The sequence below is a fragment of the Desmodus rotundus genome, chromosome 6 (genome assembly GCF_022682495.2).
Source record: "Desmodus rotundus isolate HL8 chromosome 6, HLdesRot8A.1, whole genome shotgun sequence".
In the NCBI taxonomy this organism is placed as follows: domain Eukaryota; kingdom Metazoa; phylum Chordata; class Mammalia; order Chiroptera; family Phyllostomidae; genus Desmodus; species Desmodus rotundus.
In genome coordinates this window covers 102,377,722-102,402,149 of record NC_071392.1, presented here as the reverse complement: position 1 = coordinate 102,402,149, position 24,428 = coordinate 102,377,722, and the positions used below count along the sequence as shown (strand labels likewise).

Genomic DNA, 24,428 nt, shown 5'->3' with positions numbered 1-24,428 from the left:
AGGTCATCAGGCTAAAAAAGCCAAATGCAGAACTGTATTTTTGTTCATTCTTAAAGGCTATACATTGCATATGCACAGATTATCTCTGGAAGGACTCAAAGCTTTAACAAGGTTGCCTCTGGAGAAGCAAACTTTAAGTATACATACATACCCTTTTGTACATGTTGAAAAAAGTCTCTTACCAGGAGTAAAAATGACTCACCAGCTACATAAAAACCCCAAATTGCAGAAACAAAACTGCCCCCATTCCCATCCTCACCATCTCAAGCCACCTGAGCTGTTTCTAACAGTTGAGGACAAACACGGACCACTGATTTCTTGCCATCAATTTTTATTAATTAGCTTTAGAGGCTAAAGTGCATAGTAAAGACAAAAAAGGAAACGCATACATAGGAAAGATATTTTTCTTGCCAACATTAGAAAGACCTGAGATGCCTAAGTGTTCTAGGAAACAATGGATTGACAGACTGTACGCAGGAGGCAGGCCTGGGGGGCTGGTTTCTGGCATGGGTCTGGGGCCTGCAGAAGCTGTTGGCATGCTAACCCTGCACAGGCAGAAGCTGCAACAGATGGCGTTGGGATAAAGGGTCACAGGATAGGTGTGGCTGATACCAAATGTGAATTTAGTTCCATTCAGGACCCCAGGGAACCAGCACTGCTTACTAAACCTTTCCTGTTACATGCAAGGAAAACACCATCCCAAAGTGCAAGTCACAGGAAAGGGTATGGGATGAGGATCACGCCTTAGTTACCCTGGGCTTCTTGCATAAGCACCCAGCTGTGGGTAGTCGCATTTTTCCCACTCTCAGTAAATATGTAACTGGGTCAGAGTTAGTGAAGTCTGTCTTATCACGTGCCTCATCTCCTAGAGTGAGGGTGCCTGAGAAGGGCAAGAGGGATTCTTGTGCTTGTTGAAAGGATAAGCAGTTCATAAACAACTCCTCTGAACTTCTGTTTATTAAAATGAAAGTTAGTCTGCAAGTTAAGGCCTGGCACTTAGAATGCGTCTTCTTCACCGAGCTTACACTCTGTCCCCAGAGCAGTGCAGAAAAAACATCTGATGGAGTCAGGACCCAGAGATACCAGTGTGTAGCCCCAGACATGCTCCAGGGAGTCTGTCCACTAACTTGCAGGAGAGAAAAAAAGATACATCTGTTAATTTTCTTCCCAGTTCTGGAGGTAAAGTGCTTACTCTAGCGCAGGGGTTAATCTAGAGACAAATGAGGGCAAGCCCTAGAAGTGGATCCTTAAGTAGGTGCTAAGACTAAAGGACGATAAAAAACAAACTTCGATTCCTTCATAAAGGAGCCAACCCCAGCTGTACAGCGGTCAGGGCAAAAGGCAGCAGTGTGCCATCCTCCTACATCATCCTGTGGATTTCCTCAAAGTTCATCAGGTTGTTGGCCGTGTCGGACCAGGCAGCATGCTGGGCTCCATCCATCTCAGAAGCAAGCTCGTTGCTCCTTTCCAGAGTATGATTCACTCCCCCAATCACTTCTTTACAGTCAGGACATGTGCTCCTCTGCATGGCTCCCCCGCAGTCGCCAATCACATAGATGTGGCCATTGGGGCACTTGAACCAGTGGCCAAGAGGTAAACCTATGGCTTTGACGATCTGTACACGCTCTCTCTCTGAGATGCCCAGGCCAGAGCAGGGAAGGGTGGCTTTCAGAGCTTCCATTTTTTTCTGCACAAGCTGCTCATCCTCCTGGGTGAATTTACATGTTCTCTCAAGGATTCTGCGGACATTGCAGACTTCTTCTGCTACAGTACCACTCACTTTCCCCTCCGCCATTTTGCAGCGGGTCAGGAGGTCCACCAGGTATGTGAGCCTCTGGATTTCACCTTGGAGGTCATCCAATTCCTGGCTGGTAAAGCTCAAACGCTTCTTGGCTAGCCACTCATGGACCTGGTCTAGTCGAGTCCTCACTTTGCTTTGTTCCGAGAAATGCACCTTTTTCAGGGAATCCCACAGCCCAGCCAAGTAGTCATAGAAGTTGATGTAATTCTCAACAAGGCCCAGGTCCTTCACTGACAGATTTTTCTGGGCCAGCTTCTCTGTCAACAACAGGAAGTCTTCAGGAAGCATCTGCTGGAGGAGACTCTTCCCCTCCAGCAGAGCCTTAAGTTGTTCCTGGCTGGTTGCGATTTCCCCTGCGGAGCCCTGGATCTTTTCTTTGACTATTTCAATCTCTTCCAGCCGCTGTTTGATGCTGGTTCCATATCTCAAGTTTTTACGGATGGGCACCTGGCACATTGGGCAGACTTTCAACCTGATGGCAACTTCATCGTCCTTCTGCTCATTCATGTAGTGGTCCAAGGCCTGTACCTCAAAGATGTGGCTACAGTCTTCTAGCTGTACAAAGCGGGCATCAGGCTCATCTTCAAAGCCAAAGAAGATTTGGGTGACTTCTTCCTGGTGGCAGACACGGCACTTCTTGGGGCACGGCTCCCCACACAAACCAATGCAGGGGTGGCCACAAGCTAGCGGCTTAGTACAAGGCACGTAGCATGGGGGTCGATTGCAGGGCTCAGAGCAGAGTTTGGTGCACTGGTAATGCTGGCAGCGCCAAACGCAGGGTTCCACGCAGGGGCTGCACAGTTCCCCACACTTCTTCTTGCACTGGCTGTGGACACAGCGGTTCTGACAGGTCCGCTGGCAGGGTGGGCACTCGCCAATGCATGGCTCCTGGCACTTGTGTGAGCAGATGAGCAGACGCTTGCAGGGCTGCTGACAGCGCTCATGAAAGCGCCCTTCGAAGCAACTGTGGCAGGAGCCAGGGCAAGGATGCCCACAGTCCAAGATGATGCCACACTTGGTGGTGCACTTGACTGGTAGGTCATACTTGAGGTCCTCCACATTACCGCATTTCACCTGCTGACTGTGCCCACACTTGAGTTTTACGGTGACCATTTCTGAACACAGCCGCACACAGAGCTCACCACACGGGTGGCTGCATCTGTGCCCACATTTCAGGACCTTGGAGCAAGGCTCTTGGCAGCAAAAATCAGACTCAGGCAAGGAACAAGGGACCATCTGTTCATGGCCACACCGAAGAATGATTTTGGGCACCTTCACCTGACAGGGCTGACATTCCTGGAAGCAAACAAGGGGGCACCGATGTCCATCTTTGCAGATGACCTTTTGGCACGGCTTCATGCACTGGAACTTCTTGTGCAAGGGGTCATAAGGGTGGCAGGCACGGGTGCAGACATGCCCACAATCCAGTCGGAACTCACAGGGTAGGGTGCAGCCTCCTTCAGGCACTCTTTGGAAGTCAGAAGCTTTGGATACTAAAGTGTAGGTATCAGGGTGGTTCTGGCAGCAAAGCCGGAGCGTTTGGCCTATCTGATTGTTCTCTCGGAGGGTATGGATGATCTTGCTCCACAGGGGCACCTTGGCCAGCATCTGCATGTTTCCAATGCAGTACATCCCCTTTTTGGCGCGGGACAAGGCCACGCAGATGCGGTTGGATATCTGGAGAAAACCCACCTTGCCTTCCTGATTGCTCCGTACTAGCGAGAGGAGGATGATGTCATTCTCTTCCCCTTGGTATTTGTCCACCACATGAACCTTGACACGAGCAAATGTCTCAGCTGGCATGAGTTTGCGCAGGCAGAACAGCTGCCCAGTGTAGGTGGTGAGGATGGTGATCTGGGAAGGCAGGTATTCCTGGCACAGGAAGTACTTGCACAGCTCTACCACAAAATGAGCCTCATGCTGATTCTGGTGGCTTTTGCCTTCTTGGATTTCCTGCTCGGGAAAGTTGTGTTCTATAAAGAAAAGGTTGGAAGAGACCCCCTAAAAAAGAAAATAAGTGACTTGTTAGAAAGTTCACTCATGGCAGCTTTTTCTTTCTATCTCCACATTCATTGACTACTGACCCTGTCCGGAGAGAGGGAGACCCTGAAGGCTTTCTGTGTACTCTGTACCACAATCTTTGATTCTGTAGTCACCGTGGGCTTTGTTTTGGAGAATTGATAAATAGTGAAATAGATAAAGAATTTATGTGTATTTTAGATACTTGATATTAATATTTATAATAGCCATCCACAATCCAACCATTATAGGTCAGGGAATAAGCAGCAGCTATGATGATGAGAGAGGAGCTAACTTATAAGCATTCTACTGTGCTGATGGCTTTACATACCTCATCTCCTTCAATCCCAGAATGTGATGAGGCAGCAGCTATTATCTCACTGTATAGAAGAAGACCCTAATACTAAGAATTGGTATATAACTTGCTAAAATGTAACACAGCTACTAACTGGAAGAGCTGGGATTCAAAACCCAGGTCTATACTATCAAATTTTATAATATTCCTCCTCTTAAAAACTATTTTTAAAAAGCTGGCTCAATGCCCTTCTGAAAGCCCCTGTTCATCCTAAGGAAAATACAGGCTCTGAAGTTGCTGACAGCAGCATAAGATCAGGTAGGGCAGACTCACCTTAATCTTCTCGTATCTGAGAACAGAGGGATGATTCTCTAGATCCTGGTAAATGTGGGGGGTCAAAAGCTGGGCGATTTCAGGGCGCATACGGTGCTGAAACAGGACATGTATGTCATCAGAAACATGGGCAGAGAATAAATGCAGTTTTTCTAAAGAACAGGTGGAAAATCTGGGGAGGTAACATTTGAAAATAATAATAGGGAAAAAAAGAGCAGAATATAAACAGACTCCTTCATCCAATACAAACTCAACACAAGCTGATCTTGTTGTATTTTAAAACAGAAGACAAAATAGTCTGACAGAGTCATTTCATTACTAAACCAGTTTTATTTTTATGAGAACTTTCTTGCTGGCAGTTGGCAGGCTCCCAGGAGCCTTCTCCTAGACATTTTGTAATAACAGAGGCCCAGCTTCTCACCTGGTAATTCAGACGGACAAAGGGAATGTTTACTTTCACTAGCCGTTCAAAGAGGGACACTTCAAGGCTGAAATTCTTGGCCAGATCATATACGTTGGCACTGGGGCGCAGCTGAGAAAAGAAACATGGCTGAGAATTCTCTACTGAAAACATAATTCATCCATCATCCACCCATCCATCCACCCACTCATCAAATATTTTTTAGGTACCTTCTATGTACAGGTACTGCTATTAAGTACCGAGAAACTAAGGATAAAGAGTGCCAAGGGCCATAGAGGCAAGAAATAATGGCGATGTGACACAGTGCCCAGGGGTGCAGGTTCTTTAGCTACGCCTCTCTGACTAGTGACACCTGAGTTGATGCCAGCATGGAAGAAGTTGCCAGTCATTAGAAAAGCAAGCCATGAGAGGGAGCAGGAAGGATGGGGGTGGTAACACAGTAATCACATGAGACAACGGTATGAAGTGAAGTCAGAAAAGCAGGCTGAACCCTGAGAATATTGTAGGCAACTTTAAGAAACTTGATTTTTAAAAAATTTATTTATTTATTTATTTTGAGAGAGAGAAACATCAATGTGTAGTTGCCTCTCACATGCCCCCTACTGGGGACCTGGCTTGGAACCCAGGCATGTGCCCTGACTGGGAATCGAAATGGCGACCCTTTGGTTTGCAGGCTAGCACTCAATCCACTGAGCCACACCAGCCAGGGCAGAAGCTTGATTTTTATATTGAGTGCAATGGGAAACCATTGGAGAGTTTTGAGCTAGGAGTGACATGATCTGAGTTACTTGTTTGTTGTTGTTGTTTAAATTCATGTTGGCACCTTTATTAAGAATGGATTAGAAGGTGGCAAAAATGGAAGCAGGGGGACAGGAAACGTGGCATTTCAACAGTCCACTTAAAAGGCCATGGTGGATAAGAAATGTAGTAGACAGAACAGATGAAATGGATGATGCTACTTCTAAAATATACCCCAAATTTAAGAGCACCTACTCTTAGATTAAAAGTAGAAGGTAAAGGAAAGAGTAATCAGAGAAAGCCTTAGGCTTAAGAACTGTTGAAGCAGAGAGGCCAGAGTCTTCCTGATTGATTCTACCCCCCAGACAGCAAGCCCATATTCAGGGGCTCCAGCCCTACCTGTTGGTGGTCCCCAATCAGAATGAGGTGCTGGCATGCTTTGCTCAATGTGGCAATGGTGTGGGCCTCAAGGACTTCGGCGGCCTCTTCCACAATGACAATCCGAGGCTCTACTTTCTGCAAAATCTGGCGATATTTGGCAGCACCTCAAGTCAAGAGAGAAGAGGCTCCTCTTAGATGATGTACTGGACCCACCAGGCCACTGGGCTTCTGGGTCTGTGACAACTGAGCCCCTCACATTCATCCAGGGCTATGGTGACTACTGAATGAGAGAAAAAGTGCTGCCGGATGGTCACCAGAGCATCGTACCCATGTCGGTCATTACTGGGGTTCCAAATGCAAAAGGAACAAGTAGATGGATTTCACCAACAGTTCCCTCAATACAGCTTGCTTGCTTCCAATAGCTTTTCATGATATTTTCCCCTAACCTGCTAAAGAAGCTTCACTTTACCTGTCCTACATCATCTGAGAGGAGCCTGGCACCAGGAGTGAATGGCTAGAGCAGGTAAATTTACTTATGTTTTCTTACCTGTGGTCGTCATTCCTATGACCTGGGCGTCTTTCAGAATGTGCAGGTCTTCCTGGAGTCTCAGCTCAGCCAGTCTCTCTGCTGATGCGCGGTACTGGTGCTCATAGCTGAGGATCTTTCGGCGGGTGTCAGCCTGGTACCTCTGTAGCCACAGCCTGAAGAATATGAAGAACCAGGTAGAGGGAGCCATGAGCTCTTTGAGAAAGCAGAAGAACCCTCTTCATTGTGCCCTGTGTGTGAAGGGAAACCTAGACCACTGAGGAGCTTACAAGCCACAGAGAAAAAGAAAGACCCAGACGTGAAGGGACCCAAGAGTCTAAAATGCCCAACAAAAACATGTATAGAGACATGTATTTAAGAGGTGAGGAGCTAAAAAAGGGGGTAGGACAAAGAACAGAGGTTAAATATTGGAAAGAGAGTAAGGGACTTCAAAAGCTTCAAGAAGAGCCCTGGCTGGAGTTGCTCAGTGGATTGAGCGCCGGCCAGTGAACGGAAGGGCTGCTGGTTCAATCTGCAGTCAGGGCATATGCCTGGGCTGCAGGCCAGGTCCCCAGTGGGGGGTACATGAAAAGCAACCACACATTGATGTTTCTCTCCCTCTTTCTCTAAAACTAAATAAATAAAATCTTTTAAAAAAAGTTTCAAGAAGAATTTCTCCAAATTCTTCCCGCCCATCCCTGGCTGAGTCTTCTCCCCTTCCTAATTCTCCAGAGTCTTCTTTTATAAGTAAAAGAGATAATGTCACTACTGTGCTGTAAAATCTTCCAATGGCATTTTGATGCTCTTCAGATAAAAGCCTTGGTCCTCACCTTAGCCCTTTTGAGGTCTTGCACTGTCTGGCCCCTGCCTACCTCTCTGACTTGACTTTGCATTTCTCTGAGCCACAGCCATTCTGGCTGCCTTTTTCACCTTCTCAAACAGATATGCTCCCTCTCATCTCAGAGCCTTTACCTGTGAGGTCCCCAAAACCTCCTCTCCTCTTCCTTCCCTACTGGCCTTACGATGACCTACTCCTCTTTCAGAGCTTGCCTCCAACGTCTTTTTCCTGGATACCTCAGACAGAGCAGCTCAGATATGCATTAATATTACTAGTACTCCTTGCTTTCTTTTCTTAGTGTTTATGCCCACTTGTAACATTTTATTTGTGGAATTAACTTATTTGTCTGCTTGGATAAGACTCTAAACTCCATGAGGAGATAGAGCCAAGTGTCTTCTATCCTATGGCTGCACTCCCCAGCACTCAGCTCGGTGGAGTGGCTCAGTCTATCATTAGTTAGGGGGGTCTGGGGGGTTATATTCTAGGAACAGAAAAGGAACCTCCTGTGGAAATTACATGGGCTAGCTGGGGGAGGCGGGTGTTGCGCACAGTACCTATAAAGCTGCCAGCGAGAATTCAGATCCAGCTGCCAAACATCCTGGATTTCATTGGCCTCGGCCTCGGTCATGGTGTTCAGTTTGCGAAGCTCATCCTTTACTTTCTTCTTCATTTTCTTTTTCTGGTTACGCTGCATCTGTTGACATCAATACCAGCCAGAGTCACCGTATGAGCAGAGGTGGGCCCTGTTCTAAGCCCTAGATGGGGGTCACAGCACATAAAAACAGGGACCGCCGCCTCTGAAGAACTTCTTTAAGTGTCTCACACTTTCTCAATAGACATTCCATTGCCGAGTAGCTAAATGGAGCTCTGGAGCCAGTGTACCTGGATTCAAAGCCCCATCTACCTTTTACTAGTTGTAGGACCTAGAGTAAGTTACTGAACCTCTGTGCCTCAGCATCCCTTCTATAAAATGAGAATAGTAATAGTACTTCTTCATAGGATAGCTGGATTGACTGAAGGGGTAAATACATGGAAAGCGCTTACAATAGTGCTGGCACCAGTTATCACCAAATATCTTTTGACCACAGTTTGTTTCTCATTCCTAAAACACGTGTCACGAAAGTACAGAGGTGAGCCTTTCTTTCTGAATTCCATACAGGGCCTGCTAAAATGGTCCCAACACCATCGTATCGTGATAGTATGTTTAACAAGTGGATTAAAGGCACCATTTTGGAGACACTGCTTTCCCTTGGATGTGTCACTCAATCTGAGGCCATGAACCATTAAAACAATTGGCACGCAAGACAAATGTCACAAATATTATGGACCTTGCCCCACTTCAAAACCAAACAAATTCCTCCTGAGGCCACGTGGCAGAGAGATGCCCAATCCATGTTTCAAAGTACTGGGAGCATGACTCTGTCCATCATTTATAGTGATGTTGAACTGAACTAAGAGATCAGGATCAAAGCCATCAGACTGGTAAAAACTGCATCCAAAGTTACCTTGAGAGTCCCCTAAGTAAACAGTGGGGTTCAGAAAATGGTATTTTGAGTATCTAGTCCTCCATTATCATAGCAATACACGGTACATTCTGAGGACTTCTGGGTCCTAACCAAGGACGGAGCAAAGGGAAAGTCTGTACGCAGCCATGCTGCATTCACACTATTCTGGCTTTAAGAGAAACATCAAATTCCAGGGTGAATGAAGTATCCTATCCAGTTTGTACGGCTTGCTTCTTTCCCTTCTACTTGAATCCTCTAAAGTCTTAATGCACGTTCAGACTTGTTTGTAGTTCTAGTTGGTAGAAGGTTAATATCCATGGAAGCACCAAGCACTAAGACCATAAGCATTTGATCTGACGCATGTACTGCATTTTTCTCAAAGTTCAAGGGAAGCACTTGGCTACCTGATTCCTGTCTTTCTAAATTGGCCAGGGGCCCATTTCTTGCCAGGGCCCCTCTGAAGGGCCATAATTTTTATACTCTTGAGAATTAGACTCATCCTTATATACTGGGGTCTGGTTGTAAATGTGTAAATTCAGCTCATTGTGAGGATGAGGTGAAAACACTGCAACAAAATGAGTGATAAAAACAGGCTGCAGTTCTGGTCAGAACTGATGTTCTCAGGCCTATTTCAGGAAAGTCTAACCACCCACCAGGCAGAACTCCCATTCCCCATTCTGTTAAGGCTTTAAGGGAAGTGAGTTTACCTCCCACTCTCCTTCAGCTTGCTCCTGCCCAGCTGCTGTCCCAGGGCCTTCGTTTTCTAGCCTCATGGCCAGAAGCACTTTAGCCAACTCCTGGATCGCCCCATTCTCTTCCTTCTTCCGCCGCCGGGGCCTCACTACCTCTTCCTCCTCAATCACCCGGTCTGCTTGAATCAGGTCGGCCTCCTCTGCGATCTCAATCAGAGAACCTTCCTCTTCCCCTTCTTCCTCCTCCTCCTCCCCTTCTGCCTGGGCTAAGAGAGGAGAACAGGCAGGACAGGAATGAGGACTCTTGAAGCCAAAGGATGAAAGAAGGCACTGACAAGAGCTAGAGGATGGAAACTTAGGCTTCCTTATACACCTTTTTGTTACAATTTTGTATCACTTATTGCCCCCTTAAAAAAATCTTTATCATATACAGGGTGGGAAAAAAGTAGGTTTACAGTTGTTCATATGGAAAATAATAAGACATAATAATACAAGAATAAACTGTTTCGCATACTCACAACTGTAAATCTGCTTTTGCCCCACCCTGTATATAATGTATATTACCTCTAAATAACACATTGCCTAGTCCTGACTCTTTGGAGCTCTATATAACTGAAATCACGTCGTATATACAGGGTCCAGCAGAAGTAACACCTGCTTGAGCATGGTTGGTAGGGTAATAATATGTGTGTAATAATTTATTATTTTCAATTGAACATTTCACCTAAAATATGATATGGTATGCTTGAGTGTGATATTATTATGTTACAGAATTACATGCTTATGATCTTGTAATACAAAATGGGCGTTATTTGTGCGGGCCCAGTATTTTCCCTCAACTTGCCTTTTTTATTCAGCATGTTTTTGAGATTCATGTATGTTGCCACATATCCTATAATTCCTTTTCACTATTATACAGTATTTCATTATCTGAATAGATTATAATCGATCTATCCATTGTACAAATGTTGATAGACATTTGAGGCCTTTCTGTTTCTCTATTCCATAAAGTAGTTGTGCCAATTGCTATTCCCACTAGCCGTAAGTGTATCAGGGCTCCCACTGCTTTACATTCTTATCAGTGCGGGGTTACATACAACTTTTTATTTCTGCCAGTCTGGTGGGTGCGTAACAGTACCTCATTTTGGTTTTAATTCCTCTAGTTTCTAATAAGCACCTCTCATATGTTTATTGACCATTAGGATTTCCTATTTTGTCACGTGCCTGTTAAAAAGTGTTTTATCCGTTTTCCTATTAAGCAATTATTTGTTTTTTCTGATTCATTAATGCTCTTTACACATCCTGAGTATTTTAAGTTCTGCTCTTCTGGTTTTTACTATATTCCACTTTAGAATGTGACATGTACTTCTTACCTATATTTTCAGGTCCTGCTGGAGCAACACTTTGGGTGAAAGCAATCACACCCAGACCCAGCCATTCCAGCATCATGGAATGCTTCCAGCTTTGGAAAAAACCCCATTCACCATCCTGAGGAAGGAAGAATGATCAGTCATGAGAACTCTATGACAACTGGTGTGAACGAAAAAGTCTCCTTGACAAATCAAAAGTAATTCCTTTAAAATTTAAAGGCTGCAAATTGGCAACTCTTGGGCAACTGGATTATTTAATATGACTTGCATAGATTTGTTAAAAAAATTTTTTTCTTTTATTGATATAGAAAGAGGGGAGGGGAAAGAGAAAGAAAGGGAGAGAAACATCGATGTGAGAAACAATGATTGGTTGCCTCTTCTGCGTGCCCCAACCGGGGACTGGACCTGTAACCCAGGCGTGTGCCCTGACAAGGTAATAAACTGCCAACCCTTTTGGTTTGTGGGACAACGCCCAACCAACTGAGCCACACCAGTCAGGGCTTGCATAGACTTTTAAAAATAAAAATTTCCTGCCTCTCTTAACAAAACCAGGAGCTATGGCAGCAACGAGGCTGCATTCCTAAATGGCAACAAATAGCTAGAAGCGAGTTGCTGCCCCGCCTTTTTCTACTTTGCCACAGTTCTCTCTACTTCCCAAAGTCTCACATCTAGCCTGCTTCAGTCATTTTTATAGAACCTAACTGACCCCCTTTTGGCTTTTGGGTTTATTACCCTGGAATTCCCAACCTATTGATATAACAGGGTACCACTTCACTAGGTTCCTGGCCAGTCACTTTACAGAAATTGTGTTAGTCACTTTTCATAAGATTTTTTGAAGGCAGGCATTATCATTATCCTTATGTGAGTGTTGAGGGATCTGAGGATCACATTAGCCCAAGTCACACAATCAGTCTATGTGACTTAGGTCTGTTGACCCCAGGCTCTCTATACAGGCTAGCTTGTCTTGTTATGACATTTCACTTAACAAGCATTTATAGCATACTTATTAAGAGGATTACAAATATTAACTTGTTTTTCCAAATAATCCTATACGAATTAAGTCGATCTGTTAAAAACTCCACTTCTGCAAGTCAAAATTTCAAACACTGGCAATTTCATATGGTTCAACTTAATGTTGTTTTTATCTCCAGGGTATAAATGAGGAAACAGGCATAGAAAAACCAAGTAACTTGCCCAGAGCAAAATCAGGATTTTAATCCAGCAGGCTAGCTGCGGAGTTTTGTTCTTGACTAGTATACTCAGCTGTCTCTCTTGAAATGGAAATTCTAACATTATGTCAGCATCAATTTACCAAACAGCTAATGCTTTGGATCGCTGCTTTTGCTGAAGGCTCCTTCCAAGTGCTGCATCAAGACATATGCTTGCGCCCCCCAGGACGACCCCTACCTGCATTGGTCCATTCATCAAGCTTTTCCAGTGCTGGGAGGAAATGTACTTTTCCAGGTGCTGTTCCCGTACGACGCCATCCATGGTGCACTCCAGGGTCTGGGCCCCTTGATGCAGCTCTTGCTCTGACTCTTTCATTTGTGTCATGATCTGCTTAGAACAGTGGAGAAGAAATGATCAGGAGGTATCCTCACCCCCCAAACTCAGTCCCAAACTCAGAGACAGAAAACAAAACTAAGGCAGGAACAGCAAGAGTGGAGAATAAACCAATTTCCCAAAGCACATTACCGTAGTCTTAAAACCAAAAGTTTATTATCTAAAATGTCTAAAAGACTCCAACCAATAAACAAGGAAAGAAATAATACTATAGAGAAACAGGCCAAATATCCTGTGGTGCAGACTTCTCTCTTTTTCCCTCGGTAGTAACTCAGAATTTTGGTTGGCATACGGCTGCTCAGCTACAAGGTGGTCAAAAGGCTGTAAGAAGAAGTGCTGTGGGAAGTTTGGAGGAATTAGCCCAAGGTTCCGGCAGGAGCGGGGAGGGGGCAGCATGCCCTTTTTGGTCCTTTCTCCACGTTGGATTACAAAGGCAAAGGTCACACCACAGGATTAGCAGAATGTAGGGCTGGAATGAACCTGGGTCCTTCACAGCTTTGTGGAGCTTCCCTATCTACCTCAGACTGCCTCCCCAGAAAGCCAATGCTATCTGGTTTAGTTGCCCCTCGAGCGACCCCCAATATCCAAAGCCTGGACTCACATTCATGTACGCCCTTTGGAGGTGCATGGGGAGGTTTCGGCGAAATTCCCGCTTGTTCCTCAGCTCCCTCAGGGTGAACTGCTTCAGTATTTCACTGTTGCTCCTCCCACCCACCCTCACGATGCTGGTCTTTTGACACTTGTAGATACCTGCGGAGAGAAGTGGAGCACAGCAGAGTTGAGAGGAGCCATGCTGGGTTCTCTCAGGTGAGAGCTGTATGTGCTCGGGGTATAGTGTCCGCTGGTCCCTGAGGGAACAAACGGGTGCTTACGGGAAATCTGCCCCTTTAATGAGCAATATGGCCCCAGAAATGATATGACCCACAGAGCAGTAAAGTGTGGTGCTTAAGAGTACAGGCTTTGAAATCAGATAATTGAGGACCCAACTTATTGGCTCCGCAACTTACTGCTATGTAACCTGGGCATGTTACTTAACTTGATCCTCAGGTTCTTCATCTGTGATTTGAAAACAGTACTATTTTCCTTATAGGACCACAGTCTGAATAAGCTAGAGAGTATCTTTATAGCTCCTAGGTAGGGCCTGGCATAGAACAAGCTCTTAGTAAATGTTGTCTGTCATTCACTCTCTATATTATATTTATGGATTCCTTTTATGTGCCAGACATGGGCTAGGCTCTGAAGATATAGCTGTGAAAACACAGGCTCAGTTTCTAATTTGTGCTCATGTGTCACAGTCTGGCAAAGAATATACACACAAAATAATTTATACTGTAGTGCAAATGCAGTTAAGTACTATAAATACATGATGCTGCAAGTGTGTAACTGGGGGCCTTACCTAGTTTGGATGAGGTAGGGATCTAATTCTTGAGGATCTAATATTTGAACTGAGACTCCAAGAATAAGGAGATTTAATCTAGGTGAAAGGAGGATATAGAAGAATGGAAAATAATATCCTAAGCAAAAGGAAAATCATAAACTTTTTCACTCATTAATGTAATCAGTATTTTTTCAGTGCCTAGTATGTGCTAGGATCTGTGAATATAGCAAGAAACAGGACCAATTCTCATGGTATTTATAGTCTAGGGTCCAGCTACATAAAAATAAATTGTCTCTGAAGGAAAAATACAAAAGGAGACTTAACTTTGGCCTAGGGCAACATTAAAGTGCACGTGACGAGATATTTAAGGTGAAATCTGAGGAATGAATAGAGTTGGAACCAGCCAGGCTGGATGCAGTCAAGATGGACAGAGGGGTAGAGAGAAAAAGTACATTCTAGGGAGGGGCACAGCATGGACCAAGAAGAAGCTGAGGAATTCAAGGAATTGAAGACAATGGGAAGAGGTAGGAGATGAGACTGAGGGTGGGAGGGTGGTACGGGCGATATATAGCCTTGCAAGTCATGGTGAGAACTGTGGACTTTTATTCGAAGAGCAATAGAAAGCTACTGAAGTTGCTGATGGTTCAACTATAAATGTCTTGCTAGAGAACAATTTTGCATACATTACCTTCCAAAAACTGGTCCAAAGCATGATTAGTGTAACACACAACCAAGATGGGGAACTTCTGGTGGCTAATTTGCCAAACAGGGTAATTGGTTAGAAGGGCCTGAACAATTTTTAGACCCACATAGGTTTTGCCTATGAAAAAGAAAAAAGGAGAGTTAGAGAAATTAAGAGACCTACTAAAAGGAGTAGTTAATTATAGAAAATTCTTATTTTTTAAAAGCCTTCTTGCTCTTCTGTCCCTGAGCCACCCCCTTCCTGTTAAAAGCAACCATGTCACCAGTTTCTTGTGTGACTTTCCAGAGACAGTCATCAATGCATATACGGGCAAACATGAAGACGCATAGTTTTTCCTTCTTTTCTTCTTTCTCTTTCTTTCTTTCAAATAGCAGCAGACTATTTTCACTGTTCTACATTTTGCTTTTTTCACTTAAAGAATCCTCCCTTCTTGTTTTTCACAGATGTAAGGGGATTTTTTAGCATTTCCTATTGATGGGTATATCATTTAAATTATGAATTACCCACACAATGGAATATTATAAAGTCACATAAACGAGAGGGAAATACTACTATGTATGAATGAGAAAGGAGCAAAACAACATGCGGAAGAGTGTTTCTAGCATAGTGGGTTAAAAAAAATGGGGGGAAATAAATGTAAGTATACATTTGCTTGAATATTCATAAGAAAAACTCTGGAAAGATACACAGGAAAATGACACTGTCTGCTTTAGAGAAGGGAAATGAGTTAGGTGGTAGAAGGAGGGAGACATGGAGTTAAAAACTTTTTTGAACCATTTTTTATTAAAACATAAAATTAATAATGGGCCAACATTATTTCTAATAATGAAATAGATTTCTAATCTCTCAGATTAGCAAAAACTGCTGATCAGAAAAAAAAGAATGAAAACATACAATAATGCTGGAAAGAATGTAAGGAAATGGCCCTGGCTGGTGTGGCTCAGTGGACTGAGTGCCAGCCAGCGAACCAAAGGGTCACCGGTTCGATTCCCAGTCAGGGCAAATGCCTGGGTTACAGGCCAGATCCCCAGTGGGGGATGCCTAAGAGGCAACCACACATTGATGTTTCTCTCCCTCTCTTTCTCCCACCCTACCTGTCTAAAAATAAACAAATAAGATCTTAAAAAAATAAAAAAAGAATGTAAGGAAATGTAAGCACAGTCATTTTGGTGAAAGTACAAACTGGTACATTTTTTAAAAACCCTCAAAACATCACTTTAATCATGCATATTTTTCCATCATATAGGTATTTATTAGAAAGAACTTCCCTTCTGTTGCATTCATTTTTTTATCATGAGTTGCCATTACTTTATCAGTGTTTTTTAAAGACCTCTTCCTGTTTTTGTTTTTTTGTGTATCCTTTTGGGAGGCTACAATTTAGTAGTATCCAGTGTAACTATTAATGTGAATTCCCATTTGAGGAAAAAAAAATTACAAGAAATAATAAGCAGAGTACCCAAAAGATAAACACACGCACAGATATAAACATATGGATTCTTATTACATCACTGATGTAATAACAAAATATATATATATGGTACATTCATACCCCACAGTGAAGGCAGGCATAGTAAAGAGTGAGGTACATTTCTAAATGTAACTGTAGCATAAAGAATATAAAAATGTTCATAACATGTATAATTTATATACCTATATATAAATTATAGACCAATAAAAGAGCATGATTCCATTTTTGTTATAAAAAAAATAGAAAAAGTATGGTATGTATATAAACATAAATACACATACAAATACAAAGAAACATCAGTGCTAATCTTGGAGAACATCTTAAAAGATACTTATCAAACTGCTAAGAGTAGTTATTATCCCAGAGTAGGATTAGAGAATGGCACATGGGCAAAAGGGTATAGGGAGGTATATTTTCATGAGAAGCAAGTAGAGGGGAGCCAGGACTCTAGAGTCAAAATGCCTGAGTTCAAGACCTAGGTCTGTCACTTACTACCCATGTGAGCTTCAACATATTACTCAGATTCTTCGCCTTAGTTTTTTCGTGTGTAAAATTGAATGTTTCTACCTCACTGAGTTATTGTGAGGATGCAATGAGTTCACATATGTATGGTATGTAAAACAGTACTTAGCATATAGTACTATTATTATATATAATAAGTCCTTGTTCACAGGTTCTTGGAAACTGAGTCTTTAAGCAAAATGACATATAACGAAGCCAATATTCCCACAGGCTGACTGACAGAAACAAGAGTAAGTTTCTATGGCATATTTCTGGTTATAAAAACATCACCAAACTTCTAAATAAAGAACCCAAGTACTCCTATTAAAAACTGAAATAAATGGGAACTACATACATACATTTAAGAAAGATGAACAAAAACAAGTAAGAGAATTCTTTTCCAACCCACTTATCCCAGTTCAGGGTTGAGGACGGCTGGAGGCGATCCTGGCAGCTCAGGGTGCAAGGCAGGGCCCTCCCTGGACAGGACGCCCTTCCATCACAGGGCGCACTCACACACTCACGCAGACTGGGACAATGTAGACACATCAGTTCACCTCACGTGCACGTCTGTGGGGTGTGGGAGGGAACTGGAGTCCCTGGAGAAAACCCGCATAGACGTGGGGAGACCGTGCAGACCCCACAGAAAGTGGCCCTGACTGGGAATTAATTTTTTTTACTGATCAATATTATTTAAAAAATGATGGTGAATGAAATAACATTATTCCAGGACCTGCTATACTTGACATTACTTAATTAAAAGTAATATAAAAAACAAATTAATATAGCCTTTGATGAAGCAGAGGTAATCTTCTGAAGTTTGTACCCTAACAGTCTTCTCTAACCTTGTAATTTTGGTTTATCACTATGCATTACTAATGGGTCGCCACTGAAAAATCACTATAAGCAGCTTAAGTTTGATGCCCATTTCCTGGGAATGTTTCTTTTTTACAAAATTGAATTTATTGGTGTGACACTGGTTGATAAAATTATATAGTTTTCAAGTATATAATTTTATAATATACCATCTGTATATCGTCCTGTGTGTTTACCACCCCAAGTCTCCTTCCATCACCATTTATCCCCTCCATCCCCTCTTCGACCTCCCCCACCCCATCATGGGAATGTTCCTATTCGAGATATTCTAGAAATCTAGAGTCAAGCATCCCTTCCCTATCTCCTAAGGCAGATGACAGGTGCTCTGAAAAATTCTTACCTGTTCCAGGAGGTCCTTGAATAACAGCCAGTTCTCTCGTGAGAGCAAACTGCAAAGCTTCCATCTGGGAGTCATCCAGCTTCAGGACTTCTTTGGAGGGCCACTGGCTGGGGTCTAAGACATTAACTCTAGAATACCTCAAGCCATCCTTCAGAGACTCCTTGGTTGCTGAGGGATTATTTACTAAGGGAGTGAAATCATACCTGCCTCCCATTACCAAGTACCTTGGCTCCCTCACATGAGAGTCGCATTCCACAATGTTTCTCTGGAAAGGGACATCTTCCTCCTGGATCTCCTGGAGTCCTTCCAGGACATGCCTATAGGCCTCAAAGTATGCTGTTGTCTCCACCATGAGGAATGAGTCAGAGGGCTGGACCTCTGCTAGCAGTTCTTGGCTCTGCTCATTGAAGCAGAGCTGGACAAATCCTTGGCGGAGATCCTCTTGCTCTCGGTTAGACACTGTGGCAAAAAGAAATGTCTCAAAATTGTCCTTGGACATGCACACCAAGGACCCATAGAGCAATCGCTTGGAATTCTGCCAGCGAACATTCTTCAGTGGTTTTGTGTCAAAATGCACCTTATAGACGATGCCTGATGATGAACACACAGGGGTGATAATCCTGGTATCAAAGTAGATTCGGATGTCATCGAACTTTCTCTTCCTCAGGCCTTGGTCTTCAAAGCTCTGCAGAAGTTCCAAAATGCCTTCTCGTAGGGGTCTGACAAAATCCTCTCGCAGCAGTCGGAAGTGGGTGTCCAGATAGACAGCAGTGCTCTCGTATTTTCCAGCAATGATGTTGGGGCGAAGGAATGGCTTCTCATCCAAGTGCACTTCATTGTAGGTAGGGTAAATGGGCATAGTCCGGTAGCTCTCAACTTGGTCTTCTGCCTTAGTCTGTACTAAAGTGTAGGTATCCTCTCTTAAAGTGCCCTCTCGCCTCTTTTCCTGCAAATGTTCGATGATGGTCTGCACCTTTTCCAGGTTCTTCTCAGTGTCCTCTTCTATGTCAACACCAGAGGCTCTCAAAGCATTAAGAGAAGTTGGCAAGAGGGAAATGAGCATGGAAGTTTCCTGCATAGAGCTGGCAGGGAAGACACTTACAAGCTCCTGGAGGAGGGAGATGATGTTGCTAATGTGTTCTGGATACTGGTTTCGAATATCAGCAGAGGGTTCAGTGATCATCCCTACCACATAATTCGGAAGGCAGACTTTGAGGAATTTTGAGTTCTTCAATATGCCCAGGACATGAAGAATGCTCTGGCGATCCATTTTGGAATTGCAAGCCTTCCGAAGAACCTGGCAAATGAGCTCGAGGAGGTTGGGTTTCATGAAAGAATGAGACAGAAGCTCCTTCAGCCCTAAACTCGACGCAAGTGTGATGACCACCTCAGAGGGGTCTTTCTGCAGAAGACTTTCTAGGAACTTATAGCCCAGTTTCTTCACCTGCTGTGGCTGTCCTGTAGGCTTTTGGTAGGGGGTCCGCCGCTGTTGGAAGTTTTCATCAGACCATGGTGGTCTGCGGTTCCTTCCCTCCTGATTGCCATTTCTCTGCCTGGTGTCATTCTCCTGACCATGTCTTTGGCCTCTCGGTTCTTCATTGGCATGTCCCCCACGGTTCCTCCTTTCTGGATGTGGGTTCCTTCCCATTGCTGCAAACCTTTCTTCTCTTTGCCAGTAAGGAACAGGATGGTTGTTGGCCCTAGGATGTCTTCCCAGCAGGTTGGCTCCTCCTCTGAGAACATTGGCTGGTGGATTATTGGCCTGATTTCTAGCTCTTGGTGGCAATTCACCATCAATAGGCCCTAAACACAATGGGAATTTCGGGTAAGTACAAAAATCAAGGTGCAAGGAAATCCAGGAGGACAAAAATGAAGATGTTCTCATTTTCCAAAAAAACCAAGGAGCTAAGGTTTCATTTCAAGAGAACTAAGGTTTTCTACCAAGCCATATAGTAAATGTAAAATCGATTACTATGTTGCTGTATATATTATAAAAATATTGTTGCCTTGACTGGTGTAGCTTAGTGGATTGGGTGTCATCACGTAAACCAAAAGGTTGCCAGTTTGATTCCGCGTTGTGGCACATGCCTGGGTTGTGGGCCAGGTCTCCAGACAGGGGCGGACAAGAGGCAACCAAAAGATGTTTCTCTCCCTCTCTTTCTCCCACTCTCCAAAAATAAATAAATAAAATCTTTAAAAAATATAGTTTTTTCCCCCCAGAAGAAACAAAAGGGAAAAGGAATAAATATTTTTGGATGTCTAGTACATGCTAGAGAATAAATGCTTGTAATGTATCACTTAACCCTCACAAACTGGGAGTACTTCAGAGGGTCAAAAAGATCAGCTTGCCCTGACTGGTGTGGCTCAGTGGATTGAGCGCCGTCCTGTGAAGCAAAGGGTCGCTGGTTTGATTCCCAGTCAGGACACACGCCTGGGTTGCAGGCTGGGTCCCCAGGGGGGCCCACGTGAGAGGCAACCACACACTGATGTTTCACTCCTTCTCTTTCTCCCTCCCTTCCTCTCTCTCTAAAAATAAATAAATAAAAACCTAAAAAAAAAATTAAATGTTTATGAGAATGCTTAGTATAGTGTAGCACCTGACATATATAAAAAGCTCTCATTAATGTTAGTTATTACTATTAATGTTAGTAGTTATTGTTATAAGTTATTATAACTAACTGCTATAACAGTTGTTATAGCATTATAACATTATGATGTTATAATAACAGTTAGTTATTATAATATTAATGTTAGTAGCACTAATAATAATTTTCTATTGGCCCACCCTATTGATTTTAGAGCCATTGGTTCTGCCATTAAACAATTACATCATAGGCAACAGAGGCATCAAGTGAGATAAAACTATAAAAGGGCAATGCTTCCTAAATTTTGCCCAGAGAGCAAAGGGGAATATGGAGTTTCCTTTACTAAGATGTCTTTGAGCTAACTAATAGACTATAAAGGAAACCGAAAACTGAAACTCAAGTGTTCCTCCTTTCTGCAGCACGAGTTCATGTACACAGTATTTATCCATTATTAACACTCAGAAGAGAAAGGATGTGTGCGGGGGCGGGGGGGGGGGGCAGCGGTTAGGTGACACACCCAGTATCCACATGAAAGCTAACACCACGCCATGGATGAAGCCAAACTTGTCTTCCTTGATCTGCCACACATTTCATAAGTGATCTTGGCCCACAAACCCACGCCCAGTTTTTTTCACTTTCCTTTCTTCTAAAAATGATTCTGGAGCTGACCCAACTAGCAGAATGACTTGGAGATTTTAGAAACAAGCAAATAAAAAATAAGACTGTATACAGTAATTTGATGATAAAAAAATTGTAAAAATTTCAAATGCACACCATATTCAAAATGATCATTTCACTTTAAATGTAAGTCTACTTATGTACATTTTTCTTTGTTTTGCATTAAAAAAATATTTTATTTATTTATTTTAGAGAATTGGGGAGGAGAAGGAGAGGGAGAGAAACATCAATGTGTGGTTGCCTCTCACACACTCCCTACTGGGGACCTGGCCCGCAACCCAGGCATGTGCTCTGACTGGGAATTGAACTGGCGACCCTTTGGTTCTCAGATTGGCACTCAATTCACTGAGCCACACCAGCCAGGGCTTGTTTTGCATTTTTCAGAGAAAATTTTAATGTGAAACATACAGGAATATTTGGTAAAATATAAATAGTGTATACTACTGAACGTTAAATTTTTATAATTAGTACTTTCAAATTCCCAAGATATCAGAAGAAAGTCCTATTTCTAATATTCTGATCTGATCAGAAAACTAGACATTTGGGAAGAACGAAAAATTGATTGTTTCTCATTCTTTTCAACATTCATACAGCTCATAAAATAAAATTCTACAGTTCTTCGTCATGTGTTCTACAGCTAAACTCAGATGACATATTGAAAACTGAGGGAAAAGCAAAAATCTACTTGGCTGTTTCGTTTTAGAAAGCTCTTAGCAAACGGAACAATCACGGTGGTAGAGTAATGCTTTTGGAACTAACTTTGCTTTGATGGCTAAGACTCTAGACACAGGTTATCAAATACAAAGCCGCTAGGTATTTGTGGCTATTAAGTATCTTAAGTGTGGTTAATCTGAATTAGGATGTGTAAAACAACACACAGAATTTTGAAGACTTAATACCAGAAAAAGTTAAATATTAAAACTTTTTATACTGATAAAATCTTAAAATAATACTTGAATATATGGAAGATAAATAAAAACATTAAAATTATTAAAGTACTATGATAATACTACATTCAATTATAATAAAACATTTGAATACATTGGCTTAAATAAGTACTAAATCATTAAATTGTATTAAATTAGTATTAAACTTAAAAAGTGGATTTTACCTGTTTCTTTGTGCTTTTTTTAACAATGCTACTGGAAATTTTTTCAGTTATATTTTGGCCTTTATTATGTTTCTACTGGACAGTGCTGCTCTAAACCAGAGCGCTACTTCCATTTCTGACACCTCGTCACTATCTTTGCTCAAGTGCACCCATCCGTCAATTCTCTTGGGGGAAAGCGGAGGGCTATTTCTTCAGAGTCAATCATACTGTAGCTAAGAAAAAAGCCATTCTTTACTTGAGAGAGGCAGCCAATCGTCGGCGGGCCTGCTCCTTCACCGGGAGCTCAGTTTCCTTCCCATTAGCTGGAAAACCTTGCTCACCTCTGTGGTTGTTATGGGGATTCCTGGGCCTGGCATCTGGACAAGGTCTTCTGTCCTCCATGTCTGAGTCACTAGAATTCCTCCACCTTCACGTTCCTTCAAATTGCCTGGAAATCTGTACAGGTCAAAAGGAATTAATGCTCTTGAAACATAGCATGTAGCAGAAAAAACCCAAAACAGCATTAAGTCAATCCTGCCTGTACATCTTAATGATTTGTTAACCAAGAGTGAAAGGCAGATTTTTAATCATGGACAGTGCTCAACTCGGAACACTCAATTATGATATAAAAACATTAAATTCACAGTTTAGGTGACTTCAAGGGGTCACATTCCCCCCTTCTCTTTATCCCTGCACTTTCTCGCGGGAGAGGAAGTGTCGTTAACTCCCATTCAAAACTACTGTTTGGCTTACGTCTTTAGCCCGATCACCTGACCAGTTGTTAGGGTTCATTTCCCTTCCTATAAAGCAGATGAACATGGTTGCCGCGACGGAAAGAAGTACGTTTCTATTAATCCAAAAACTGTGAACGTACCACCCCATTCGGCATTTATACTGCACAGCATTCTACCACTTACAGCGCTCTGTAGTTTGTGAATAATTATTTCGTGGTTACCCCTCATCCTACCCTTCGCAAGGCAGCCAGACGGACTGAGCTCCCCCTTCCAGTGAATCAGAAGAAAGAAAATGACGCGTTTGGACAATCAGGAGGCTTAGCGTCTGCGGACCCGCAGTTCTTTCCTCCTCTTTCTACCGTGACTTTCGGAGGCAGGGAAGCGCCTCTAAGGGAACTTCCCGACCACTCGTGCGCGCCCTGGCGGCCAGGACGAGGCCACAGTGGGTGGCTCCGGGTGCTCCGCAAGGGGATTTTTGAGACTGGCCCTCTCGGTAAGTTTTAAATATTCACGGTTGGAAACTGTGAACAGACTCGGCATTACGTGACGAGTAGCTCTCGTCCGCATCAGAAGGAGGAGTCCCTTTCCTTCCGGCTGGCAACATTTTTGGCCAATCTCCTCCTTCATGGCATCAACCCCCGCTCTCCTGGCCTCGGTTCAACATTGGGCTGTTTGGTTTATGATCATTGTTTGCATCAAAGAAAATTCCCAGGGAGACATTCCGCCTTCCCCTTGTGGAAAAAACACAAACAGAACAGCAACCTACAGCAGAAACTCCGGAATTTTCGGAGACAAAAGGAGAGGAAAGGAAGAGAAAGGCTGGGCACGGGAGGGGCCGAACGAGACCGGAAACGCTCCGGCACCGGCGGAGCGCGGCGGGTTTCTCCGGGAACCCAGGCCTGCAGGGCCGGGAGCGGAAAGCCTCGGTCTGCCAGGCTGGAACGGGGACCACAGGGGAGGCGAGCGGCCACCACCAGCGTGGGACGAAGGAGGCCGAGGCCAGCAGCCGGAGCCGAACTCGGGGGAAGCCTCCAGGGTCCTGGGAGAGAACGCGGAAGGATGGCGGCGGCACGCAGGAGCCCCCCGGGGTCCGGCGGGGACCCGAGGGGTTCAGGGAGAGCCGGGGCGGCGTGGAGGCACTAGGAAGGCCCCTCAGCCAAGCCGATGCGCGGAGTGGGAGCGGTGGTGGGGAGAGCTGAAGGGGTAGGGGGACCTGGAAGCAGGGGTGGGGAGTATAGCTATGGAGAGTGCTCCGTAGAAACCGCGCGATGGCCGCGGTGAGGACAGAGCGGGGGGCGGAGGCAGAAAGCTGGGAGCAGAGGGGCTGCAGAGGCGGGGGATGAAGATGATGGGGGAGCCGAGGGGGCGCCGAGCAGAGGGAACAGGGGCTCCGAGGCGGAAGATGCGGGCGCCGAGAAAGATGGAAGTCAAAGGCAGTGAGAATGGAAAGTGATTAAAGTGACAGGTGCTGAGGAGGGTGACCGGGGGTGGCGGGGGGCCGGGACGCGGGGCAGGGGTCACTCACGCAGCTCCGGCGTGTCCTCTCGCCGCCGCCTCCGCCTGGTGCTGAAGTTCGGGTCCCAGCAGGTCCGC

General features: G+C 44.1%; 1 protein-coding gene across 1 annotated transcript; it reads right to left on the bottom strand.

Annotated features, from left to right (window-relative positions):
• Positions 1-314: 314 nt before the first annotated feature.
• Positions 315-24,428, bottom strand: ZNFX1 (zinc finger NFX1-type containing 1). The gene is made up of 14 exons (XM_024559355.3): positions 24,361-24,428; positions 22,443-22,557; positions 17,749-19,551; positions 14,549-14,680; positions 13,084-13,232; positions 12,327-12,476; positions 10,923-11,037; positions 9,565-9,815; positions 7,907-8,046; positions 6,536-6,690; positions 6,007-6,152; positions 4,870-4,980; positions 4,449-4,544; positions 315-3,802 (listed from the first exon to the last, which is right to left on the bottom strand). The coding sequence occupies exons 2-14, from the start codon at positions 22,501-22,503 to the stop codon at positions 1,361-1,363; spliced, it is 5,751 nt and encodes a 1,916-aa protein (XP_024415123.2). The 5' UTR covers positions 22,504-22,557; positions 24,361-24,428; the 3' UTR covers positions 315-1,360.

What these genes read in the sequence shown, in the direction of transcription:
- ZNFX1 (XM_024559355.3), bottom strand. Translation starts at nt 22,503, where the DNA reads ATGGAGGACAGAAGACCTTGTCCAGATGCCAGGCCCAGGAATCCCCAT. An exon ending in TCAAGGACCTCCTGGAACAG is followed by an intron (nt 14,681 to 17,748) that starts GTAAGAATTTTT and finishes TCTTTTTCATAG; the next exon opens with GCAAAACCTATGTGGGTCTA. An exon ending in TGATTGGGGACCACCAACAG is followed by an intron (nt 4,981 to 6,006) that starts GTAGGGCTGGAG and finishes TTCTTTTCTCAG; the next exon opens with CTGCGCCCCAGTGCCAACGT.